At 41.9% G+C, this 25,602-nt stretch overlaps 1 protein-coding gene and 1 long non-coding RNA gene across 4 annotated transcripts in view; both read right to left on the reverse strand.

The window, feature by feature from the left end:
• Positions 1–2,678, reverse strand: part of LOC115153739 (uncharacterized) — a 42,245-nt gene extending 39,567 nt beyond the window's left edge. Inside the window, exon 1 of the mRNA XM_029699327.1 lies at positions 1,815–2,678. Coding sequence (XP_029555187.1) covers positions 1,815–2,582 — 768 coding nt within the window. The 5' untranslated portion in view covers positions 2,583–2,678. The remainder of the gene's footprint in view (positions 1–1,814) is intronic.
• A 5,123-nt stretch (positions 2,679–7,801) lies between these two features.
• LOC115154382 (uncharacterized) lies at positions 7,802–25,207 on the reverse strand. 3 transcript variants are annotated; one of them, XR_003867881.1, is made up of 4 exons: positions 25,133–25,207; positions 19,635–19,673; positions 19,354–19,522; positions 7,802–8,289 (listed from the first exon to the last, which is right to left on the reverse strand). It is a non-coding gene; the product is annotated as an uncharacterized LOC115154382 (long non-coding RNA). The 3 variants fall into 3 exon arrangements; XR_003867883.1 differs by lacking the exon at positions 7,802–8,289 and adding an exon at positions 13,087–13,124; XR_003867882.1 differs by lacking the exon at positions 7,802–8,289 and adding an exon at positions 13,096–13,124 and having other exon boundaries at positions 19,299–19,522.
• Between the last annotated feature and the right edge of the window lie 395 nt (positions 25,208–25,602).

Genomic DNA, 25,602 nt, shown 5'->3' on the forward strand with positions numbered 1-25,602 from the left:
TCTGCCCCGCGAGAATACGACCAGGGGAAGATCAGAAAACACATTACCAAGACTATCATCATATTTCAGAATGTGCCAATGTTTGTGAACGATTCCTTTAATTTGTTCAGAGCACTTTGAATAGCGGGTAGTAAGAACGCATGAATGCGTCTTTTTGCGAGACTGACCTTGAAAAAGGTCATGTCTCGTTTTGTTTTGAATTTTCTCAATGGCAATATTAATCTGATCATTGTTGTACCCCCTCTCCTTGAACTTATCCTGAGTCTCAGCCATATTTCTGTCGAAATCTGATTGTTTAATGCAAATTCTTTTGATTCGACAGAATTGGCTGTAGGGCAAACTATTTTTCAAGGGAAGTGGGTGACAACTATCAGCCCTCAACAAACTGTTACGATCAGTAGGTTTCCTGTAAAGATCAGTGTATAAAACATTATCTTCACACAAGATCAGAAGATCAAGAAAACTGATTTGACGTGTATCAGATTGCATAGTAAATCTCAAATGTTCAGAACAGGAGTTAAGAAAAGCATAAAACGACTGGAGCAGTTCTGCATCACCCCTCCATAGAACAAAAATATCGTCAATATACCGTTTCCAAATAATGATGTTAGGCAAGAAAACATTTTTGAGAGGGTTAAAAATGGATTGTTTCTCCATGTAACCCACATACAAATTAGCATAGTTAGGAGCCATGGGAGATCCCATAGCAGTACCCTTCGTCTGAATAAAGAAATCATTTAGAAACATGAAGTAGTTGTGTGTGAGTACTATTTCAGCCAACGTTACAATGCAGGCACTGGAAGGTAGCTCATTAGGGTCACGTTGCAGAAGAAAATGTTCCATGGCTTCAATAACGCCCTCATGTGGAATATTTGTGTATAACGACTCAACATCAAAAGTAACTAACAAGGTGTTCTCAGGCAGAGGATCAAGAGATTCAATGATAGAGATCATACTGCTGGTGTCCTTTACAAAGGAGGGGAGCTGTTCTGCGAGTGGTCTAATAAAAAAGTCAACAAAAGTAGATAGAGGGGCCGTTACTGCATCAATGCCCGCTACAATAGGGCGCCCTGGAGGGTTTGTAACATTCTTGTGTAATTTCGGCAAAGTATAGAAAGTGGCAATTTTAGGGTGTTGGATGGCCAGAAAGTCATATTATTTTTTGGTTATCTGACCAGAATTTAAATAACCATCTAGGACAGTAAAGATAGTATTCTGAAATTGGGAAGTAGGGTCACTTCTGAGTTTCTTGTAAAAGGTGTTGTCAAGCAGTTGTCTATGACACTCATTTACATAATCTGTCCTATCCATGAGTACCACCGACCCACCCTTATCAGCAGGACGAATAAGGACTGACGTATCAGATTGTAAATCAAGCAAAGCTTTTTTTTCATCCTTAGATAAATTATGGAAAGATTTGAAGTCCTGTTTATTCTTAAGGAGATGAGCAACATCTTTTTCAACAAGTCTGCAATATGTCTCAATAGAGTGATTGCGATTGGCTGGAGGTACAAAATAACTCTTGCTTCTAAAAGGAGTCGGAGTATGTACAGGTAAGTAACCTACTGGTTCAATAGAAGTATCAGGATTGGGGGAGCTAAAGTATTCCCTTAAACGGATGTTTCTAAAAAACTTAAACATGTCTACCTTAACGTCAAAATCGTTACACTGTGTTGTAGGCACAAAAGATAACCCTTTATTAAGCAAGGTGACATGGGCAGGGCTCAATATCTTGCTTGATAAATTAAAGACACTCAGTCCCGTGGGTTCTGGGACCGTGTGAACGGTCCCCTCTGGTAGTCGTTTCTTCTTACCCCGTCGGGTGCGGCATCTCGTCGATGCGCGTGCCTGCGGCCACCTGCGCCCTTCCGTTGGCCCGGTCTCTCGTTGAATAAAAAACTGCCACTGGAAGCTGATGAGGCGCTGGTTGTAGAGTGTTGGTCAGACCGGGGTGGATCAAAGTAAGTGTCATCCCTCCTGCGTCTGCCATGGAGAGGAGCAGGACCTCCTTTGTCAGGGTTTCTCCAAAAATAGACTTTATCCTCGGCCTTGTCTTTTTTGTCTTGGTTGAATTTCTTGATTTTAAGTTCCTTTATTTCTGTAGACAGCTTGTCCTGGAGTGCTTGGTTAGTTTTCATCAGTTCATTGAATATGCCATCATCATTAACAGCTATTTGTAGAGCTGTGCGTTTGTCTTTAATCGTATTATCCATTTCACTAAAATCCTTCTTCAACTGGTCAACAATTAATGTCATTAAATCAATAGAGCACTTGTTCAGGATGGCACACCAACGCTCACAGAAATCATCTGTGCGCTGTCCCAATGATGGTTCTTTTTGCCACCCGAGTCCCCGTGGAATAATGCCTTGACGTACGTAATCACTAAGAGTGACTATATGTAAATGCGTTCTCGTCTGGCGCTTAGATAAATGTAACAGTTCTTTCGAGAGGTCAGAATTACCTCCCGGCATGTCAAAAAGGGACTCCGAAACAATGATTTGATCACGCTCCTTTAGGCTATATTCAAAGTAATCTTGTTTGGGTCTGTGACCAGTGTCAAGAAAAGAATTGTCATTCGGCATCGTATTAGAGCTTTTTAGTCGATAGGGTGCTGTTAACTGGGTAACAAAACAATCTAGAAAAAAGAAACGCACACCTATAAAGGCGAGGTGCTGGCTAGCGGAGTAGAACACTAGAAAATAAAGGAAAGCCGCACACTCTAAGAGCTCAGATGCAAAAATTTTAATAACCAACGTTTCGACAGCTAAGCTGTCTTCATCAGGGTATCATCACAAACACTGGGAGATGAGTCATTTATATAGTGTCAAGAGACACACAGGTGTTTGTAATCATGGCCAAGTATGGCCTAATATCATTGGTTAACTGAAATATTAAAAAAATGGTATACAAGAAACATACAAAAAGACAAACAAATGGATAACATATGATCATAGCATTTGTAGTCTAAAAAGTATCTAACAAAAAATTCGAATCCAGGCTGTATCACATTTGGCCATGATTGGGAGTCCCATAGGGTGGCGCACAATTGGCCCAGCGTCGTCCGGGCCGTCATTGTAAAGTTAAATTGCCTAGTTTAATAAAGGTTACACACACACCAAAAAGTTATTTTGTTGGCATTTACGCATGTGTCCCATTACCAGTAAAACATAATCAAAACCTATTTCTTTCACTTACTTCCTGTGCTGTTTCATTGTTCATTTGTTCAGTCATTTCCTTCTCAACCAGGATTTCTATGGAACGCCGTTTGAGTCTTCGCGTGTAAAAAAAAGATACAAGTCAAGTAACACTATTTGACGCGTCAAATAAGCTTGTTGACCAATCAGGACCTGAATATGACTGCAAGTCACATAATAATTTAACGCCTTCATTAATTTTTAAAGTAGTTATTAGACAATCACTCGTATTTCATATGTCACAACGATTCATCGATACGTATACTATGACGCCGGTAAAGTTGTCTCACACACCTACAGTGCTGGTCATTAAAAAAGCTAGCTAGTTCATGGATGCAAACAATGTTCTTCCCCAAAAACATAACAAAACAACAATCTAGATGTCATCATCAAAAATAACCCTATTTTATAAGACAGTTCTTATTGGATTAATGGTGGTTGGACCCATCTATGTGAAGCTAACCACAATAAGGATTAGCCACAATAGTGGACTTTGCAGTTAACCTTCAAAATAAAAGTATGGCATGATTCTACTATTTGTATTCATTTGCACCACTGTCAATGACATACTATATTTTGAAGGCAAACCCCAAATTCCACTATTGTGCCAACTCCTTATTGTGGCTAGCTTCACAACACATAACCCGGTCCGGTCGAGCCTCACTAGCCAGGTGAAGCTAGCTGGCTGCTTATAACGTTAGCTTTGGGCAACAGGGTTAAGTAGCTGGCTAGCCATTTATTTTCATGAACTGAAGTTCAATTTCAATAGGCAAACAACAAGTGGCAACCTAACTAATACTTACTCACAAGGATTCCTAAATCATTGCTAAGAATAATGAAAATGACTGCAGTTTCTACTGGTCATTGTTTTCAGGCTGGTTATATTGGTGCTGGTTAGGTACCAAGCTAAAGCTAGCTACCACAGAAGTTGCGTTTGAACAAATTATGCTTTATTACCAACGCGGTATTTTAAACACATCGTTCGTGGCCGATGTTTGCAGAATTTTTTGTACAGCTTTGACAGTGCTACTGTATCTTTTTTGACACACAAAGACCCAAACGGCGTTCCATAGTATGCATGTTGTGACGCTATTAATGTGTAACTCTGGTAAACATCTGAAAAATAGCTGACTTGGTAGTGTGTACCGGTGCTCGACCAATCAGCGAAAGCCAACATCACCCACGACAGAGAAAGGTTGACTGTCAATGTCAATGAATTCCGTTATCTTGGCTTTAATGGATTTCGCCTTTGAGTTGTCTCGCTGAAATGTTCTTACTCTTTCAAATGACTGCTCGACTTGACTGCTCGATCCACACAGCAGACATTGTGGGCTAGGTTAGGAATGCTGTGTTGCACATGTAGCGCAAAATTTAACGTTGGGTCATTACGCTATGTACCTACGTTATATAGGTATGCACGGTAGCTTTGACATCGGTTTTTAACGTCGGTGTTAAACTAGACATCTGGCTGATACCGATGATGGCATTTTTATCTAATATCGGCCGATTCCGATATGCTCACCGATATATTGTGCATCCCTAGTCTGAATACTTTCCGAAAATACTGTGTGTGTGTGAAACATTGATGCATTTAAAGTGGAACTGACAGCATTTTAGCAACATGAAATCTTATTAAAATCTGTTCATATACACCCCCAGGAAGAATTACACTTTTTGTTAAATGTTCTGACAAGCAACCACTTAGATATGGACATTTTCATAAATTGTTACAATGTTTAGGAATTACATATACTAAGGAATTTGTGAAAACCCTATAGCAATATAGTGGGAAAATGGCCATGCGTTTGGACCATTAATAGACACTGCAGCAAATAAAACCAAATAAAAACATCAGTCTTGATCAAACAACCATGAAAAAGGTAGGCTCTCTTCTTCAGTTATGCACATCAACAAGATCAACAACTAATGCTAGCCAGAGCAAGAAGAGCTAAAATCTAACGAAGGAACATTAGATAAACCCTCTCAAACCTTTGAATCTAGTTGGCCGTCAAAATTGCACTGATAATCGATGGGGAATTGTATCCTCCTCATCCTTATGCATCTTGTCTGCCAATGCATGCTTGTCCCAACCAAGCACCCAAGCTAACTAGCTAAAGTTGGCTAGCTTGCTACTTCCAGACACAGATTAGAGAACATCTCAGTCCGGCCATTTTACTCACTGTAGCAGAGCTGGTTAGGCTGTTTACATGTTATCTAGAGCGTTTTTGACTAATTATGATTTTTTTTTGCCTACGTTTACTGATACCGGTCATATTCAGTTGGTGTTGCGCGTTCGTAAATTCATCAGTTGTTCTGCACACTGGTACACTCAAACGAGAGTGCTCTTAAATCGGAGTACATAGCCAGAGTGTATTTGCGAACGCAATAGATATGCTAACTGGATAAAAGTCTTTCAAGTTCTTGCTAGTTAACCAAATGGCACCCGAATCTCTACCTGTGTATAGCCACCGAAAAACAATATGAGGGGAAAAAGTCCGTCACTCACCCACTGGCATAACATGACATCCTCCTAACTAGCTAACGTTAGGCTCTGTGTTTTTAGCTTACTATACAAATAGATACGCTAGTCTATTAGCCAGGTTATGACTGACTTTTGATCATTGCCCTTGCTAGTTGGATTGTATTGACATTCCCAGCATTAGCTACATTCGTCCGGTTTTGTCCAGAATATTAAGACATTAAAACTGAAACAGTGCATCCCGAATGGAGGCAGCAAACAATGTACCAGGCCAGCTGGGATTTACAACCTGATAGCAATATTTTTTGGACTACCAAGAAATGTATTGGTGAATTATATTAAATCATGCATTGAACTGCATCCATCTATTCTGACAACAATGCCTTATTGTACGTCATGGAACATTGAGTCTATTTTTAGAACCTCTTATAAAGTTGGTTTTGTAGCATAAACTGGGAATTTGATATTTTTGACTGATATGATTGTCTGTTTCATATCTGCAAAGTAGTTAAAACGCTGTCAGTTCCACTTTAAACTTTAGGTTACCGGTTACTGTGTGTGCTAAAAGTGAAATGTTTTTTTGCAATGGAAAGTAATAGTTCTACATTTTGCCTGGGAAATGCTTAATGGTTGCGTTTTTGTATTATTATGATTGGGACCTACTGGCTTATGTCAGAGTTTATGGACTGCTTATCCTTTAACATCATGCTGTGTGTGACTACTGTCTTTCCATCAGCCCTATGCAGTGGTGCCTGGAGAAGTGGGTATACTCTAATTTTGCCAAAAAGTTCCCAAACGGCCCACCCAGTGAAGGAAAGGCACCCTGTTTTTATGAGTTTTCCTATAGATTTTTTTGATTTTCACTCAAAATCAACACTTTTTATAAAAAATATTTAAAATATTTTAAGGCCTAAATCCAAGACAATGCTTTTACCACATCAATCTGATTGGGTGGGCCTGTCAGGGCCTGGCTCCACAGTGGGTGGGCCTCTGTCCACCCAGGCCCATCCATGTCTACGCCCCTGATGCAAACAGTTTATGATGACAATTGGGCATCACAAATAGCCTACTAACACTTCGGATTAACTTTTGAAATACCTGGTTTGCATACCGATTGTTTCCTTTGTTAGCATTTACTGGTAGATATCCTAAATTTAAAATGTCCTTCCTACCCTACCGGCTACCAAAGTCATTCTTCTGTGAGCTGCTCCATGCCAAAAATAGTTGAGAGCTGCACAATTGCTGCCTGCAGATAATATTCCGTTGAAACTAGGGTGTGTGCGGCACGCATGTGAATTTATTTCACGTGCTTTGCGGTTCTGTTGGCTACTTTGCGCAGGATTTCTCCACTACACTACTTTGATACGCATCAGTAGGGGTTAAAACGTGATTATAAGCAATGCCCACTGAAAAAAGTAAGCAATACCTGCGTATACCCCTCCACTACAACACTGGCCCTTTGTGTTTTACAAAAAAATGCACTCTACTACACGAGTGTGCTGGTATTACGGTTGTTGTCCTTTCAGAATCACGAACCTGTCACACACACTGAATGGTTATAGGTTTGCCACTGCGTAAACATGTCTATATTAGATATAAAGGTTGTTAAGATATTCATGTTTCAAGAAAGAAGTGTATATATTTGGCCTGGCGAAGCGGTTTTATGTGATGACTGAATGGAAGCTGATAATTCGTTTTTTAATCCGCTGGTCTCACTGTCCAAAACAAGACCGAGTACAGATGTATCCAACACCGCGACAAATCCTGTACTACAACACTGATCTCTACCATCTCAATTTACATTTGTTGTTTGTTTTGCTTTTTATGCGCTTTGAGATAATTTTCTGTAATGAAAAGCGCTACACCAGTTAAATAAATTATTATTGCCACAAAGGCAGATTCCACAGTCTTCATTTAAATTTAGCGGTAAGCATAAGGTTAGCAGTATGGTTAAGGTTAGGTATAAAATCTAATTTGTAGAAATGGGCAGGGTTTATGACTTTGGGTTATAGATGCAAGTGATGACCTGTCACTACATTAATGTTACCGCCCTTGTTTGTTGTTAATGAATGGCAAAGAAACACCCACATCAAACCACATCCCCAAGACAACTCTCGTTTCGCTTCTGTCATGGCCGCTACAAATAATGTTTTGCAGGTTTTTATTGATATGTCAAAATAATAATAATTCTGGAAGAGGGTTATAAAGTAGGCAACCGACAAACAAAGATGCACAGCAGAACACTGTTGCATATAGGTAAAAGAGTGATATGGCTTGAATAATTTAGAAAAGGAACACATTGTAACCATTATTAAGCCAGACTTAGTTCATAAGATATCTTTGAGAAGTCTGATGTAGTTTCATGAAGAGGAATGGATTGGCAAAGAAAGAAAATGCTACAAAACAATCCTGATGGTTTATCAAAATGTAACAGTGCAGTTTCTCAAAAACATTCAACACAAAAAAATGAACAAAATATCAAGGCCCAGAGTATACAATTGCATAATTTGGTCTCACAGCGTAGACAGTAAAGTTCAGGCTGTCAAGCCACTGCTTGGATCATTATAGCCACTACCTTGTTACAAACAACGAGCCGCCATGGGATTCCAACACCATCTGAAACACAGGCACAAGAGCTGGTTAATGAAGAATCATTATACTACTAGTTATATACAGTCTCAGAGACCAGATCCATGTCATCTAACCTGATTTCTAAACGTAAGCGTTCAAGATTCAGAAAGTAACAGATCAAGCTAAAAAATGCAAACCATGAAAATGTGACAAATTCCCAGGCAGGGACTTATGAAGATCCATAGGTATTGCTGTTCTCAGAGAAACAGAGACTTTAGGGTTTAAACATACCCGAGGAAACATTTTCTACAAAATACACTGAGTGTACAAAACAAGAACATTTCCATGACATACAGTGCATTCGGAAAGTATTCAGACCCCTGTAGACTGACCAGGTGAATCCAGGTGAAAGCTATGATCTCTTATTGATGTCACTTGCTAAATCCACTTCAAATCAGTGTAGATGAAGGGGAGGATACAGGTTAAAGAATGATTTTAAAGCCTTGGATTGTGTATGTGTGCCATTCAGAGGGGGAATTTGCAAGACAAAATATTTAAGTGCCTTTGAACGGGGTACGGTAGTAGCTGACAGGCCCACCGGTTTGTGTCAAGAACTGCAACACTGCTGGGTTTTTCACATTTAACAGTTTCCTGTGTGTATCAAGAATGGTCCACCACCCAAAATGTTTTGTATACTCAGTGTATATGACTTTAAAGCTTGGGGAACTGGTATTAATTCTGTTCTCATTGAGCCCATGAAAACCTCCACCTATGAAGCTAAAATCCTTGCTCAGTTCTAGTCAGACTTTTAAAACAAAACAGACATTGAGTTGAATGGATTGAATACAGCGCTCCAGACTACTGTTTTCCCCTGGTGACACTGGTGCCACTAACTTTTTAAGTTGATGGCACCAGACCATGATTTGGTCGCACCCCACCCCTAATTACAGCGTCATGCAATAGAAATATTCATAATGCTTTATAAGATGTGTAATAAACTACTGGTATTCAATAAATAAGTTGTTACATCTAACAAGTCCAAGCAGGAATGCATGATTGAAAATATTTTGATATGCAACCTAATCCAGTGATTGTCATGATTGTTAGGTTAACAAATAGGCTATAATTCTTTAGATTTGAGAGTCAAAATTAGGGCACCAGAAGATTCAGATGTTTTTTTATTTTGCCTTCATCTTTATGTGCACTATTTGGCCTGCAATTTCTGAGGCTGGTAACTCTAATGAACTTATCCTCTGCAACAGAGGTAACTCTGGATCTTTTCCTGTAGCGGTCCTCATGAGAGCCAGTTTCATCAAATCAAATCACATTTTATTGGTCACATACACATGGTTAGCAGATGTTATTGCGAGTGTAGCGAAATGCTTAGGCTTATAGATCCAACAGTGCAGCAGTATCTAACAGGTAATATCTAACAATTCCACAACAAAACCTAAACACACACAATCTAGTAAAGGAATGGGATAAGAATATATAAAATATATGGATGAGCAGTGACAGAGTGGGTAAGATTCAATAGATAGTGTGGGATACAGTACATACACATGAGAAGTAATGCAAGATATGTAAACATTCTTAAAGTAGCATTATTAAAGTGACTATTGATCCATTAAAGTGGCCATTTATATCAAGTCTGTATGTAGGCAGCCGCCTCTCTGTGCTAGCGATGGCTGTTTATCAATCTGGCCTTGAGATTGAAAAACAGCTTCTATTTCTCTGTCCCAGCTTTGATGCCCCTGTACTGACCTCACCTTCTGGATGGCGGTGAGGTGAACAGGCAGTGGCTCGCGTGGTTTTTGTCCTTAATTATCTTTTTTGCCTTCCTGTGACATCGGGTGTTCTAGGTGTCCTGGAGGGCAGGTAGTTTGCCATCAGTGATGCATTGTGCAGACCGCACCACCCTCTGGAGAACCCTGCGGTTGTGGGCGTTGCAGTTGCCGTACCAGGCGGTGATACAGCCCGACAGGATGCTCTCGATTGTGCACCTGTAAAAGTTAGTGAGGGATTTCGGTGACAAGCCACATTTTTTCAGCCTCCTGAGGTTGAAGAGGTGCGGTTGTGCCTTCTTCACCACACTGTCTTTGGGCGTGGACCATTTCAGTTTGTCGGTGATATGTACACCGCGGAACTTAAAACTTTCCACCTTCTCCACTGCTGTCCCGTCGATGTGGAAAGGGGGGGGTGCTCCCTTTGCTGTTTCGTGAAGTCCACGATCATCTCTTTTGTTTTGGTGACATTGAGTGCGAGGTTATTTTCCTGACACCACACTCCGAGTGCCCTCACCTCCTCCCTGTAGTCTGTCTCGTCGTTGTTGGTAATTAAGCCTACCACTGTTGTGTCATCTGCAAACTTGATGATTGAGTTGGAAGCGTGCATGGCCACGCAGTCGTGGGTGAACAGGGAGTACAGGAGGGGGCTGAGAACGCACCCTTGTGGGGCCCCAGTGTTGAGGATCAGCGGAGTGGAGATGTTGTTTCCTACCTTCACCACCTGGGTCGGCCGGTCAGGAAGTACTGGACACAGTTGCACAGGGAGGGGGTCAAGACCCAGGGACTCAAGCTTAATGATGAGTTTGGAGGGTACTATGGTGTTGAATACTGAGCTGTAGTCTATGAACAGCATTCTTAAATAGGTATTGCTCTTGTCCAGATGAGATATGGCAGTGTGCAGTGTGATGGTGATTGCATCGTCTGTGGACCTATTGGGGCGGTAAGCAAATTGAAGTGGGTCTAGGGTGACAGGTAGGGTGGAGTTGATATGATCCTTGACTAATCTCTCAAAGCATTTAATGATGACAGGAGTTCTACAGGGCGATAGTCATTTAGTTCAGTTACCTTGGCTTTCTTGGGAACAGGAACAATGGTGCCCATCTTGAAGCATGCGGGGACAGCAGACTGGGATTGATTGAATATGTCCGTAAACACACCAGCCAACTGGTCTGGGCATGCTCTGAGGACTCGGCTAGGGATGCCGTCTGGGCTTGCAGCCTTGCAAGGGTTAACACATCCAACTGTTTTACTCATGTCGGCCACGGAGAAGGAGAGCCCACAGTCTTTGGTAGCGGGCCGTGTCGGTGTCACTGTATTGTCCTCAAAGAAGTTGTTTAATTTGTCTGGATGAAAGACGTCAATGTCCGTAAACGAGGCTGGTTTTCTTTTTGTAATTCGTGATTGTCTGTAGACCATGCCACACAGGTCTCGTGTTTGAGCCGTTGAATTGCGACTCCACTTTGTCTCTATACTGACACTTTGCTTGTTTGATTGCCTTACGGAGGGAATAACTACACTGTTTGTATTCGGCCATATTGCCAGTCGCCTTGCCATGATTAAATGTGGTGGTACTTGCTTTCAGTTTTGTGCGAATGCTGCCATTAATCAACGGTTTCTGGTTAGGGAAGGTTTTAATAGTCACAGTGGGTACAACATCTCCTATACACTTCCTTATAAATTCGTTCATCAAGTCAGCGTATACGTCAATGTTGTTCTCTGAGGCTACCGGGAACATATCCCAGTCCATGTGATCGAAGCAATCTTGAAGTGTGGAATCCAAATTGGTCAGACCAGCGTTGGATAGACCTAAACTCGGGCTCTTCCTGTTTTAGTTTCTGCCTATGGGAGGGAGTAACAAGATGGAGTCATGGTCAGATATGCCAAAAGGAGGGCGGGGGAGTGCCTTGTATGCATCGCGGAAGTTAGAGTAGCAATGGTTGAGTGTGTTGCTCGCTCGTGTGCTGCAATCGATATGCTGACAGAAATTAGGTAGCCTTGTTCTCAAATTAGCTTTGTTAAAATCCCCAGCTACAATAAATGCAGCCTCAGGATATATGGTTTCCAGTTTGCTTAAAGTCCAGTGAAGTTCCTTGATGGCCGTCTTGGTATCAGCTTGTGGGGGGATACACACCGCTGTGACAATAACCGAGGAGAGTTCTCTTGGGAGATAATACGGTCGGCATTTGATTGTGAGGAATTCTAGGTCAGGTGAAAAAAAGGACTTGAGTTCCTGTATATTGTTACAATTACACCATGAGTCGTTAATCATGAAATATACACCCCCGCCCTTCTTCTTACCGGAGAGATGTTTATTCCTGCTGGCGCAATGCACTGAAAATCCAGTTTGCTGTACTCACTCCGACAGCATGTCCCAAGCTAGCCATGTTTCCATGAAACAGAGTATGTTACAATCCCGAATATCTCTTTGGAAAGCAACTCTTGCCCTGATTTCGTCGGCTTTGTTAACTAGGGACTGGATATTCGCTGGTAAGACGACATCTCTCTGATATCCAATATTTATTCCTGGCTGTATGTAATAACACTTCAGGTTTTCTGGGCTAACAATCAAATCAAATGTATTTATATAGCCCTTCTTACATCAGCTGATATCTCAAAGTGCTGTACAGAAACCCAGCCTAAAACCCCAAACAGCAAGCAATGCAGGTGTAGAAGCACGGTGGCTAGGAAAAACTCCCTAGAAAGGCCAAAACCTAGGAAGAAACCTAGAGAGGAACCAGGCTATGAAGGGTGGCCAGTCCTCTTCTGGCTGTGCCGGGTGGAGATTATAACAGAACATGGCCAAGATGTTCAAATGTTCATAAATGACCAGCATGGTCAAATAATAATAATCACAGTTGTCGAGGGTGCAACAAGTCAGCACCTCAAGAGTAAATGTCAGTTGGCTTTTCATAGCCAATCATTGAGAGTATGTCTACCGCATTGGGACAGGTAGCACGTCCGGTGAACAGGTCAGGGTTCCATAGCCGCAGGCAGAACAGTTGAAACTGGAGCAGCAGCACGGCCAGGTGGACTGGGGACAGCAAGGAGTCATCATGTCAGGTAGTCCTGAGGCATAGTCCTAGGGCTCAGGTCCTCCGAGAGAGAAAGAAAGAAAGAGAGAAAGAGAGAATTAGAGAGAGCATACTTAAATTCACACAGGACACCGGATAAGACAGGAGAAATACTCCAGATATAACAGACTGACCCTAGCCCCCCGACACATAAACTACTGCAGCATAAATACTGGAGGCTGAGACAGGAGGGGTCAGGAGACACTGTGGCCCCATCCGACAATACCCCTGGACAGGGCCAAACAGGAAGGATATAACCCCACCCAAAGCACAGCCCCCACACCACTAGAGGGATATCTTTAACCACCAACTTACCATCCTGAGACAAGGTCGAGTATAGCCCACAAAGATCTCCGCCACGGGACAACCCAAGGGGGGGCGCCAACCCAAACAGGAAGACCACGTCAGTGACTCAACCCACTCAAGTGATGCACCCCTCCTAGGGACGGCATGGAAGAACACCAATAAGCCAGTGACTCAGCCCCTGTAATAGGGTTAGAGGCAGGGAGCCCTGCCTCCCGCTGTTTGCTTAGAAATTCTAGGGACAATTAGGAGGCCTGCGTCTTGTGACCGTAGCGTACGTGTAGGTATGTACGGCAGGACCAAATCGGAAAGATAGGTAGGAGCAAGCCCATGTAATGCTTTGTAGGTTAGCAGTAAAACCTTGAAATCAGCCCTTGCCTTAACAGGAAGAGAGTGTAGGGAGGCTAGCACTGGAGTAATATGATCACATTTTTTGGTTCTAGTCAGGATTCTAGCAGCCGTATTTAGCACTAACGGAAGTTTATTTAGTGCTTTATCCGGGTAGCCGGAAAGTAGAGAATTGCAGTAGTCCAAGCTAGAAGTAACAAAAGCATTGATTAATTTTTCTGCATCATTTGTGGACAGAAAGTTTCTGATTTTTGCAATGTTACGTAGATGGAAAAAAGCTGCCCTTGAAACAGTCTTAATATGTTCTTCAAAAGAGAGATCAGGGTCCAGAGTAACGCCAAGGTCCTTCACAGTTTTATTTGAGACGACTGTACAACCATCAAGATTAATTGTCAGATTCAACAGAAGATCTCTTTGTTTCTTGGGACCTAGAACAAGCATCTCTGTTTTGTCCGAGTTTAAAAGTAGAAAGTTTGCAGCCATCCACTTCCTTATGTCTGAAACACAGGCTTCTAGCGAGTGCAATTTTGGGGCTTCACCATGTTTCATTGAAATGTACAGCTGTGTGTCATCCGCATAGCAGTGAAATTGAACATTATGTTTTCGAATGACATCCCCAAGAGGTAAAATATATAGTGAAAACAATAGTGGTCCTAAAACGGAATCTGTAAGGAATCTGTAAACAATGTAAGAAATAATACATAAAAAAACAAAATACTGCACAGTTTTCTAAGGACTAGAAGCGAAGCTGCCATCTCTATCGGTGCCATCTTCCCATCATAGTGCTTGATGGTTTTTGTGACTGCACTTAATTAAAGAAACTTTCAAAGTTCTTCAAATTTTTCAGATTGACTGACCTTCACGCTTTGAGCTGTTCTTGCCATAATATGGACTTGGTCTTTTACCAAATAGGGCTATCTTCTGTATACCACCCCTACCTTGTTACAACACGACTGATTGGCTCAAAAGGAAATACATTTCACAAATTAACTTTTAATAAGGCACACCTGTTAATATAAATGCTGGTTCAGAGAATGCCAAAAGTGTGCAAAGCTGTCATCAAGGCAAAGGGTGGCTACTTTGAAGAATCTCAAATATAAGATATATTTTGATTTGTTCAACACCTTTTTGGTTACTACATGATTCCATATGTGTTATTTCATAGTTTTGATGTCTTCACTATTATTCTACAATGTAGAAAAAAGTAAAAAATAAAGAAAAACCCTGGAATTAGTATGCGTGTCCAAACTAAGGTACTGTAGGCCTAATTAAATTGCCACTAATTCACCACCTCATGAAGTGGGTACTCTAGGGCCCCATAAAAATGGTTACATTTTTGGCCAAAATGTGTTTTCTTTTATTCCAAACTAAACTTACTCGGTTTTGTTCCTGTCACGCCCTGGCCATAGAGAGGGTTTTATTCTCTATTTTGGTTAGGCCAGGGTGTGACTAGGGTGGGCATTCTATGTCCTTTTTTCTATGTTTTTGTATTTCTTTGTTTTGGCCTGGTATGGCTCTCAATCAGGGACAGCTGTACATCGTTGTCGCTGATTGGGAGCCATACTTAGGCAGCCTGTTTTCCTTTGGGTTTTAGTGTGTAGTTATTTCTGTTTAGTGTTTTGCACCTGACGGAACTGTTGGTCGTTTTGTTATTTTGTCTAAAGTGTTCTCAGTAAATAAATTTAATGATGAGCACTAACCACGCTGCATCTTGGTCCCCTCTTTCAGACGATCGTTACAGTTCCAGGATTTTTATCTCACTTTTTTGTAGAAAAACACAATTTGATGTTTTAAGTTCCCAGACCATTTATTAGGTCTGGAAAAAGATAAGAAATGTTGATTTTGGTGTGTCATTACCCTTTAATTCAACTGGCAACTAGCAATAGGCTGTTGTTTTGCAGTGGTTTGTAGTGCACATGTGATGGTAGAGTTTGCTAAACAAATATCCAATGGATTGATGCAAATAATCAGGCAAAAACTACTTTCTAGTAAATTAGAAGGTATTTGGGAAAGCCTTTCTCCATCTACCAGAAGACGGTTATCAACGGCAACAGTGGTAGACATATGCGCAGTACACACAGACACACAAACAGACGAGACAGGGGCATTCCTGTGTCATTGCCTATTTAGAAAGTTGCAGGAAATATGAATCATTGATGCATTCTGTTAATGTCGTGTCTCCCGCTCGCCTAGTGTAGTAGTGACTACCGAACGGCTCCCTGACTCACCTATTGCTGTTCTTTGGACCCTATGATCACTCGGCAACACAGCTGATGCCCCCCCCAGCCTGTTTCAATAACGCGGTACCTCATTTTCTTTATCTGTCGGCCCCAGCCTCGAACTCAGGTCCTGTATGTTTCTAACTGACCCGCACTGCCCATTCATCGCCATTTACCCGTTGTTGTCTTAGCTCTCCCGATCAACACCTGTGATTGCTTTATACCTCTCTCTAATGTCAATATGCCTTGTCTACTGCTGTTTAGGCTAGTTCTTATTGTTTTATTTCCCTGAAGAGCCCTGTCCCACTCCAAATGCCTTAGATAGCTCTTTTGTCCCAACCCCCACACATGCGGAGACCTCACCTGGCTTAACTGGTGCCCCCAGAGACGAATCCTCTCTCATCGTCACTCAATGCCTAGGTTTACCTCCACTGTACTCACATCCTACCATACCCTGGTCTGTACATTATTCCCTGAATCTATTCTACCACGCACTAGATGACCAGTTCTTATAGCCTTTAGCCGTACCCTTATCCTACTCCTCCTCTGTCCTCTGGTGATGTAGAGGTTAACCCAGGCCCTTTAGCCCCCAATACCATTCCCCAGGCGCTATCATTTGTTGACTTCTGTAACCGTAAAAGCCTTGGTTTCATGCATGTCAGAAGCCTCCTTCCCCAGTTTGTTTTATTCACTGCTTTAGCACACTCCGCCAACACTGATGTCCTAGCCGTGTCTGAATCCTGGCTTAGGAAGGCAACCAAAAATTCTGAAATTTCCATCCCCAACTACAACATTTTCCGCCAAGATAGAACTGCCAAAGGGGGCAGAGTTGCAATCTACTGCAGAGATGTTCTGCAGAGTTCTGTCATGCTATCCAGGTCTGTGCCCAAACAGTACTTTTAAAAATCCACCTTTCCAGAAATAAGTCTCTCAATGTTGCCGCTTGTTATAGACCCTCCTCAGCCCTCCGCTGTGCCCTGGACACCATATGTGAATTGATTGCCCCCCATTTATCTTCAGAGATCGAACTGTTAGGTGACCTAAACTGGGATATGCTTAACATCCCGGCCGTCCTACAATCTAAGCTAGATGCCCTCAATCTCACACAAATTATCAAGGAACCTACCAGGTACAACCCTATATCTGTAAACACGGGCACCCTCATAGATATCATCCTGACCACCCTGCCCTCTAAATACACCTCTGCTGTCTTCAACCTGGATCTCAGCAATCCCTGCCTCATTGCTTGCGTCCGTATTGGGTCCGCAGTCAAACGACCACCCCTCATCACTGTCAAACGCTCCCTAAAACACTTCAGCGAGCAGCCCTTTCTAATCGACCTGGCCCCGAGTATCCTGGAAGGATATTGACCTTATCCCGTCACAAGAGGATGCCTGGTTATTCTTTAAAAAGTGCTTTCCTCACCATCTTAAATAAGCATGCCCCTTTCAAAAAATGTAGAACTAAGAACAAATATAGCCCTAGGTTCACTCCAGACTTAACTGACCTTGACCAACACAAAAACATCCTGTGGCGTACTGCATAAGCATTGAATAGCCCCCACGATACATAACTTTTCGGGGAAGTTAGGAACCAATATACACAGTCAGTTAGGATAGAAAAGGCTAGCTTTTTCAAACAGAAATTTGCTTCCTGTAGCACAAATTCCAAAACACTTTGGGACACTAAAGTCCATGGAGAATAAGAGCACCTTCTCCCAGCTGCCCACTGCACTGAGGCTAGGAAACACTGTCACCACGGATAATCTATGATAATTTCAATAAGCATTTCTCTACGGCTGACCATGCTTTCCACCTGGCTACCCCTACCCCGGCCAACAGCACTGCACCCCCCGCAGCAACTTGCCCAAGCACACCCCCCCCCACCCGCTTCTCCTTCACACAAATCCAGATAGCTGATGTTCTGAAAGAGCGGCAAAATCTGTAGCCCTACAAATCAGCTAGGCTGCCGCTGTCATCCCCTCTTTAAAAAGGGAGACACTCTAGACCCAAACTGTTACAAACCTATATCTATCCTGCCCTGCCTTTCTAAAGTCTTCGAAAGCCAAGTTAACAAACAGATTATCAACCATTTCAAATCCCACCGTACCTTCTCCACTATGCAATCTGGTTTCCAATCTGATCATGGTTGCACCTCAGCCACGCTCAAGGTCCTAAAAGATACCATAACCGCCATCTTTGCTAGGTAAAGCCCCGCCTTATCTCAGCTCACTGGTCACCATAGCAACACCCACCAGTAGCACCTGCTCCAGCAGGTATAGTTCACTGGTCATCCCCAAAGCCAACACCTCATTTAGCCGTCTTTTCTTCCAGTTCTCTGCTGCCAATGACTGGAACGAATTGCAAAAATCACTGAAGCTGGAGACATACATCTCCCTCACTAACTTTAAGCATCAGCTGTCAGAGCAGCTTACCGATCACTGCACCTGTACACAGCCCATCTAAATAGCCCACCCAACTACCTCATCCCCATACTGTTATTTATTTTTGCACCTCAGTATCTCTACTAGCACATCATCATCTGCACATCTATCACTCCAGTGTTAATGCTAAATTGTAATGATTTTGCCACTATGGCCTATTTATTTCCTTACCTCCCTAATCTTACTACATTTGCACACACTGTAAATAGATTTTTATATTGTGTTATTGACTGTACATTTGTTTATGTGTAACTCTGTGTTGTTGTTTTTGTCGCACTGCTTTGCTTTGTCTTGGCCAGGTCACAGTTGTAAATTAAAACTTATTCTCAACTGGCCTACCTGGTTAAAAGAGGTTAAATAAAGGTGAAATTAAAAAAATCTGTAAATGTCTTATTATACACTTGGGAAAATGTATAAATGTTTTAATGAGTTCAATGCATTGATCACAATTGATTTCCTGCCAAGTTCAAACTACTACTCAATGAGGCCTAGTGCACTCGTAATGACCAACGCACAGCTCCGTATTTCAAAGCCATATCATATATCTCGATTGTAAAAGTGTGAACCAGGCACAGCAGCAGGGCAGACACTTTCATTACAGGAATCATGCACTTCACTGTTAGGCCAAATAATGGTTTTATGCGCAAAATAAATAAGACGTTTTGAGTGAGGTGGCCAGGTAGAATGTACAGCTCGCACCAGTGTGACCAACAAAAAATGTAACTTGCCAAGTCAAAGGGTAACAAAATACAACTATATGGTCACAGTCTGGAGCCCTGGAAGAGCATTAATACAATAGCGCACTACATAGGGAGCCATTGGTGATGCAACCCCGCCTGGTGTTAAGAGCCCCTCTCAGGGCAGGCACTGTAATCTGGCTTACCTGCTACACCAGATGGGAAGGCCACCATTCGCTCTAGAGGAGAAAAGCCACTTACTGGGCAGAACCGTCACTGGGTCAGCATAGTACTTCCAGATCAGAGACATCATCAGCACGGCCTGGGAGAGACAGCTGGAGGACGTCACTCTCTGCCACTTGCTCCCATTGGACTGTGCATCTGTCCGTCATCATCCATAGTCCCACATCTATTAAATATTTGTAGTTTCCTATTGCAAGATTGTGAAATAAGCCTAGCTACTATGAAAATATACCAATGAATTTTAATTATATATATTTTAGGAGTTTATACTCCATATATCTCAGGTTTACATCGCTTACCTTACTTGACTGTGGCCTGCTGACCATTTCTGGAATTAACTGGGGGAAGAGAGAAAAATACAAACTTCAGGCAACAAACTGATAACAGAGTGTGGTTTCTGACACAGAGACAATGTATCACAGTGGAACTGTAAGGCCAACAGGTGAGACTGTACGACAGCTGGTTAGAAGGGGTGGAGACGTCAGCAGAAGTGTTGCCCCTCAAAGAAGCTTTGGTCAAGCCACAGGAAGTGTCTCACGTCAAGGTCACCTTTACCTTCCTTCATCCACCTCAAGCTCTATCCTGAGGATTATGAGAGATTTCTAATTTAAAACCCTCCATGTATTCATACTGATCGCTGCATTTACTGCATCACAATTAATTTAAGGGCGCTATCTTTAGGGTTAAAGATATGAAAACTTTTCCATAAAATTATTTCACTGTGCCATTGTGCTCAGGTTTCACATTTGAAATGATAGAGGAGTGGCAGAATTATCTTTGACTCCAGTGAAAACAGAAATATTCAGCACATTCTTCCCTTAAAATAAATCTGTATGGGGTATAGTATCTACAAGTATATATTAGTTCCATTCGGACAAAATAATGGTTCCGTATTTGGTCACCACTGGTCTGTAGAAGTGGTGTGCTGCTAAATGGCACGTTCTTGAAAGGGAGCCCCTTTCCTTCCTCTGTTACTGTCAAGGACTTAAGAGATCGAGCGGGAAAATGAGAAAATGGAGAGAGGGCAAGAGAAGGCCGATGGCAACAGGCTGCAGCTGTGACAGAGGCCTCCCAAATGAACACTCATAGTGCTTATCTGAAACCCTCCTGCCCACCACTCCCTCCCAACCCTTTGTTTTTTTCTTATTTTTATTCCCCACATCCTTTTTAACATACATGTACCGAGTCCCCTATAGAAAGATGGAGCAAATTGTGCAGTAGAGTTTCCCCGCCTACTAAAACAGCTATGAGAAAGGAAGGAAAAATTGGTGATATTATCAAGGCCATACCTCCACCATGTGTCATTATACGAAGTGTTTTTAATGGTAAATATTCTATAGGCTACATTTAATTTGACAAATCTCTAGAAGTTAAGGGAACAATGCATACTTGTATGTGTACTTGAGATATAAAACAAATATTTGTTTTATGAGGCTTTTTGTTGTGACATCTTTAGAACAGAGATGGGCAACTGGTGGCCCATTTCTAGGCCCGCAGATCAACTAACCAAAACTAAAAAATAACAATACAATTAGGAGAGGGAAGCAAGCAAGACTTTTACACATCAGCAGTTTTTCCTCGTTATGTCATTCACTGAGTCACTCAATTAGCCCATGTCAGCAAAAACAATTTGATTGGTGGGTTAGTCTAGCGGCCAGCTATCCAAAATAAAAAATCCTGGTCTTGCTTTGTCATTATTGGGTATTGTGTGTAGACTGATGAGGGGAAAAAAACAATATAATAAATTTTAGAATGAGGCTGTAATGTAACAAAATCAAGGAGTCTAAATACTTTTGAATGCACTACTGAGCGCTCTGGAGCAGGTTGTCATCAAGGATCTCTCCGTACTTTGCTCCGTTCATCTTTCCCTCAATACTGACTAGTCTCACAGCCCCATGCCGCTGAAAAACATCCCCACAGCACGATGCTGCCACCACCATGCTTCACCATAGGGATGGTGCCAGGTTTCCTCCGGACGTGACACTTGGCATTCAGGCTAAAGAGTTCAATCTTGGTTTCATCAGACCAGAGAATTTTGTTTCTCATGGTCTGAGAGTCCTTTTTTGGCAAACTACAAGAGGGCTGTCATGTGCCTTTTACTGAGGAGTAGCTTCCATCTGGCCTGATTGGTGGAATGATGCAGAGATGTTTGTCCTTCTTGAAGGTTCTCCCATCTCCACAGAGGAACTCTGGAGCTCTGTCAGAGTGACCATCGGGTTATTGGTCAACCCCCTGATCAAGGCCCTCCGATTGCTCAGTTTGGCCGGGCAGCCAGCTCTAGGAAGTGTCTTCGTGGTTCCAAACTTCTTCCTTTTAAGAATGATGGAGGCCACTGTGTTCTTGGGGATCTTTAAAGCTGCAGAAATGTTTTGGTAGACTTCCCCAGATCTGTGCCTCAACACAATCCTGTCTGGGAGCTCTACGGACAATTCCTTCAACCTCATGGCTTGGTTTTTGGTCTGACATGCACTCTCAACTGTGGGACCTTATATATAGACAGGTGTGTGCCTTTCCAAATCATGTCCAATCAATTGAATTTACCACAAGTGGACTCCAATCCAGTTGTAGAAACATCTCAAGGATGATCAATGGAAACATGATGTGCCTGAGCTCAATTGAGTCTCATAGCAAAGGGTCTGAATACCTATGTAAATAAGGTATCCGTTTTTAATTTTCAATACATTTGCAAAAAAATAAATCTAAATGTTTTCACTTTCTCATTATGGGCTAGTGTGTAGATTGATGAGGGAAAAAAATATTTCATCCATTTTAGAATAAGGCTGTAATATAACAAAATGTGGAAAAAGGGAAGGGATCTCAATAATTTCCAAATGTACTGTAGGTAGGAAGTAGGAGCAACCAAATATCATTTTTGGTGAGTTTGGACATTTAGAAGTGAATGAGAGACATTGTGCAAATGGAAGAGTACTGGCTCTGGAGCAGCATGTGTACATGCTGTGTCTGTGTGGAGTCTGGAGTCGCTAGGGCAACGGGCCTGCCTGCCTGCTCTGCTCAGAGAAGATGGGGGAGAAGTACACAGCCGAGAACGGAGAGGAGAAAAAAAAACTGGAGAATATCAAAAAGATAGCAGTGGCAGCTGTACAGATAACGCATTGAAAATGGCTTTGACTTCTCAAACATGGCATAAAGTCCAGTCACCTTATTAATTCAGCCACTTAGATAAGTCATAAGTTAAACGTGGGGTACGCATTAATGCAGAACAATTAGTTTTCACGCAGGAAAAAAAGAAAAAGCATAAGAAATATCTTGCTGTGTTTTGTAAACACAGATCTGAAATGCTTCTTATTTAAATTTCTACTCAGCATCAGACTCATTTGGTGTTTCAGTTGCATCTCTCCAGAATTCACAAACAGCATTCCGTCAGCAGACAGCACTCTGACTTATGTGTAGCTAATTTTCTCTGGTACTTTTCTGTGTAGCCAGCCTACTTTTCTCTGAGAAAAATGCAAGATTAACTTTGAGAAAAATGTTATGAAATGTAGCTGGCTACATTCTTTCTATTATAAACAGAAGTATGGTCATGCATAGTTTTTGCAAAAAATACCATGCTTTTTCATTGTAAGCTAATTTAGCCTACTTGTGTGGATGCCAGCCAAATAGAGTTGCACTTCTGTTGTCATCTGATGAAAATGAATGTATTTTCTGTGAAGGAAAACTATAGTTGCAGGTCCCTGATCACTCTATTGAAGCAAAAATAACAATTGACTTTCAGTATAAAACAGGACCCCTGTCAATACACAGTTGGACCTGCTCCCACTTTGTGCTATTTACAAACATGACTGGCTCAACTGTTCTGGGGAACTATGGTAAACTCAAAATGAAAAACGCAATCTGCTTTATCTCCTAACCTATTGCTCAAGTTGAATGCAGGTATTTAATTAATAAGTAGCTGAACTTAAAATAAATAGTTAACGGTATTGAAAAAACATCCAGTGGCTATTTCCAAATACCCTGGTATATGGTATACTGTCCTAGCTGTATAAAATGCTCTCTTTTCTAAACGGATGGTTGCGTATCCATCGGCCCGTCAAAAGTTCAACACATCTGAACTTTCTGTCCGTGGAAATTGTATGGATATGAACGCGTCATCTCTGCCGACTGTCAACGTATGACTCCCATTGAGAAAACATTGGAAATCAGGGATACTGATAAAATGAAAATGACATTCTGGCCTTGCCCAAACTGTGAACTGTGCAGTAAGGTATCATCACAGGGCATTATGTTATCAAGCTGCAGGTTGCTAGCACAAAATAAAGGAATTAGCACCAATCCATGGCAGATTGGGGTCACGAGTGGCACAGCGGTCTAAGGCACTGCATCTCAGTCCTAGAGGCGTCACTACAGACCCTTGTTCGATTCCAGGCTGTATCATAACCGGGCGTGATTGGTTGTCCCATAGGGCGGCGCACAATTGGCCCAGCGTCGTCTCCTGTTAATGATTTAATGGCAACATACATGGACAGTATTCTATTGGCTACTGTGGTCAACACAGGATTTGGTGTTTGTGGATCTGAGAAGATTTAAATTATACTTATGGGGAAAACTCCCTTGGATTAACATCACTTTGTCATAGCACTTAACCCATGAGATATACACAGCATACTGCTTGCCCATCCATTCCACATGTGACGTCGTTTACCAGATTTCTGTGTACAACACTGAACAAAAATATAAACACGACATGTAAAGTGTTGGTCCCATGTTCATGAGTTGAAATAAAAGATCCCAGACATTTTCCATATGCACAAAAAGCTTATTTCTTTAAAATGCACACATTTGTTTACATCCCTGTTAGTGAGCATTTCTCCTTTGCCAAGACAATTCATCCAACTGACAGGTGTGGCATATCAAGAAGTTCATTCAACTGCACGATCATTACACAGGTGCGCCTTGGGCTGGGGACAATAAAAGGCCACTCTAAAATGTGCAGTTGTGTCACACAACACCACAGATGTCTCAAGTTTTGATGGAGTGTGCAATTGGCATGCTGACTGCAGGAATGTCCACCAGTGCTGTTGCCAGAAAATTAAATGCTAATTTCTCTACCATAAGCCACCTCCAACATCGTATTAGAGAATTTGGCATTACGTCCAACCGGCCTCACAACCGCAGACCATATGTACGGCGCCGTGTGGGCGAGCAGTTTGCTGATGTCAACGTTTTGAACAGAGTGCCCCATGGTATGGGCAGGCATAAATTACAGACAATGAACACAATTGCATTTTATCAATGGCAATTTGAATGCACAAAAATACCCCTAACAAGATCCAGAGGCCCATTGTTTTTTTTTGGGGGGGGGGGGGGGATCTGTGACCAACAGATGCATATATCTGTATTCCCAATCATGTGAAATCCATAGATTTGGGCCTAATGAAATTAATTCAATTGACAGATTTTCTCATATGAACTGTAACTCGGTAAAATCAATGACGTTTTTATATATTCCCAAATGTGGCATTTACCCTTATATCGCGGAGATGTCTTACTCTTTAGCCTGCAGCGCTTATGGTGCTAAAAAGAGTCAGGAAGGATATAGTCATAAGGTTGAAGAGCAGATGACAGTTTTGGAGAGGGAGATAAACTCTGAGTCACCATCACCAGCCATTAAATGTTTGCGGGTCTTTGTCAATCTCTCCCAGTAGGAGAACGAACATTATGTCCCTGTGCTAGACTATTACAGAGAAACATGTCGACACAACTTCAGAGTTTGAACACAGCTTTACCGGTAAAACTTGGCTACAATTTGTAAACGTTACCGCTTGAATTATATACTCACATAGGAGGAAATTGACGGTAACAACCTTTTGACAAGGTTGCAGTAGCAACCAGACCTACCCGGTCGCCATTTTCCTTTGATTATTTACAATAGCTGTCGCTAGGGAAGCACACACCCCTCTCTTTCTACCCGGTACAGGGTATTTTTACTGAATATTTTTGCCTAGTGAAGTTGGACTGTTGTCTTTATTTTCCTAAAATACCTGTATCAAGATAATGCATTGTTGGTAGCCTCTTATTCTGATAATAAGGGGTACTGTGTGTAAGTTTAGGGACTATCCATATGTGGAGCTTGCAGTTTTAACCTTTTGCCAAAAAAGGTATATGGGCAAAACGATATGGAGAGGAGAAAAACAAAAATGTGTCATGGTTACCCCTGATGACTGCTCATCTAAAGACAAATACATATAGATCTGATTGCCATGTAAAATTATCCACACAGGTATCTCGCTATGATTTGAAAATGTGTTG

The sequence above is a fragment of the Salmo trutta genome, chromosome 19, assembly GCF_901001165.1.
Source record: "Salmo trutta chromosome 19, fSalTru1.1, whole genome shotgun sequence".
Lineage (NCBI taxonomy): Eukaryota > Metazoa > Chordata > Actinopteri > Salmoniformes > Salmonidae > Salmo > Salmo trutta.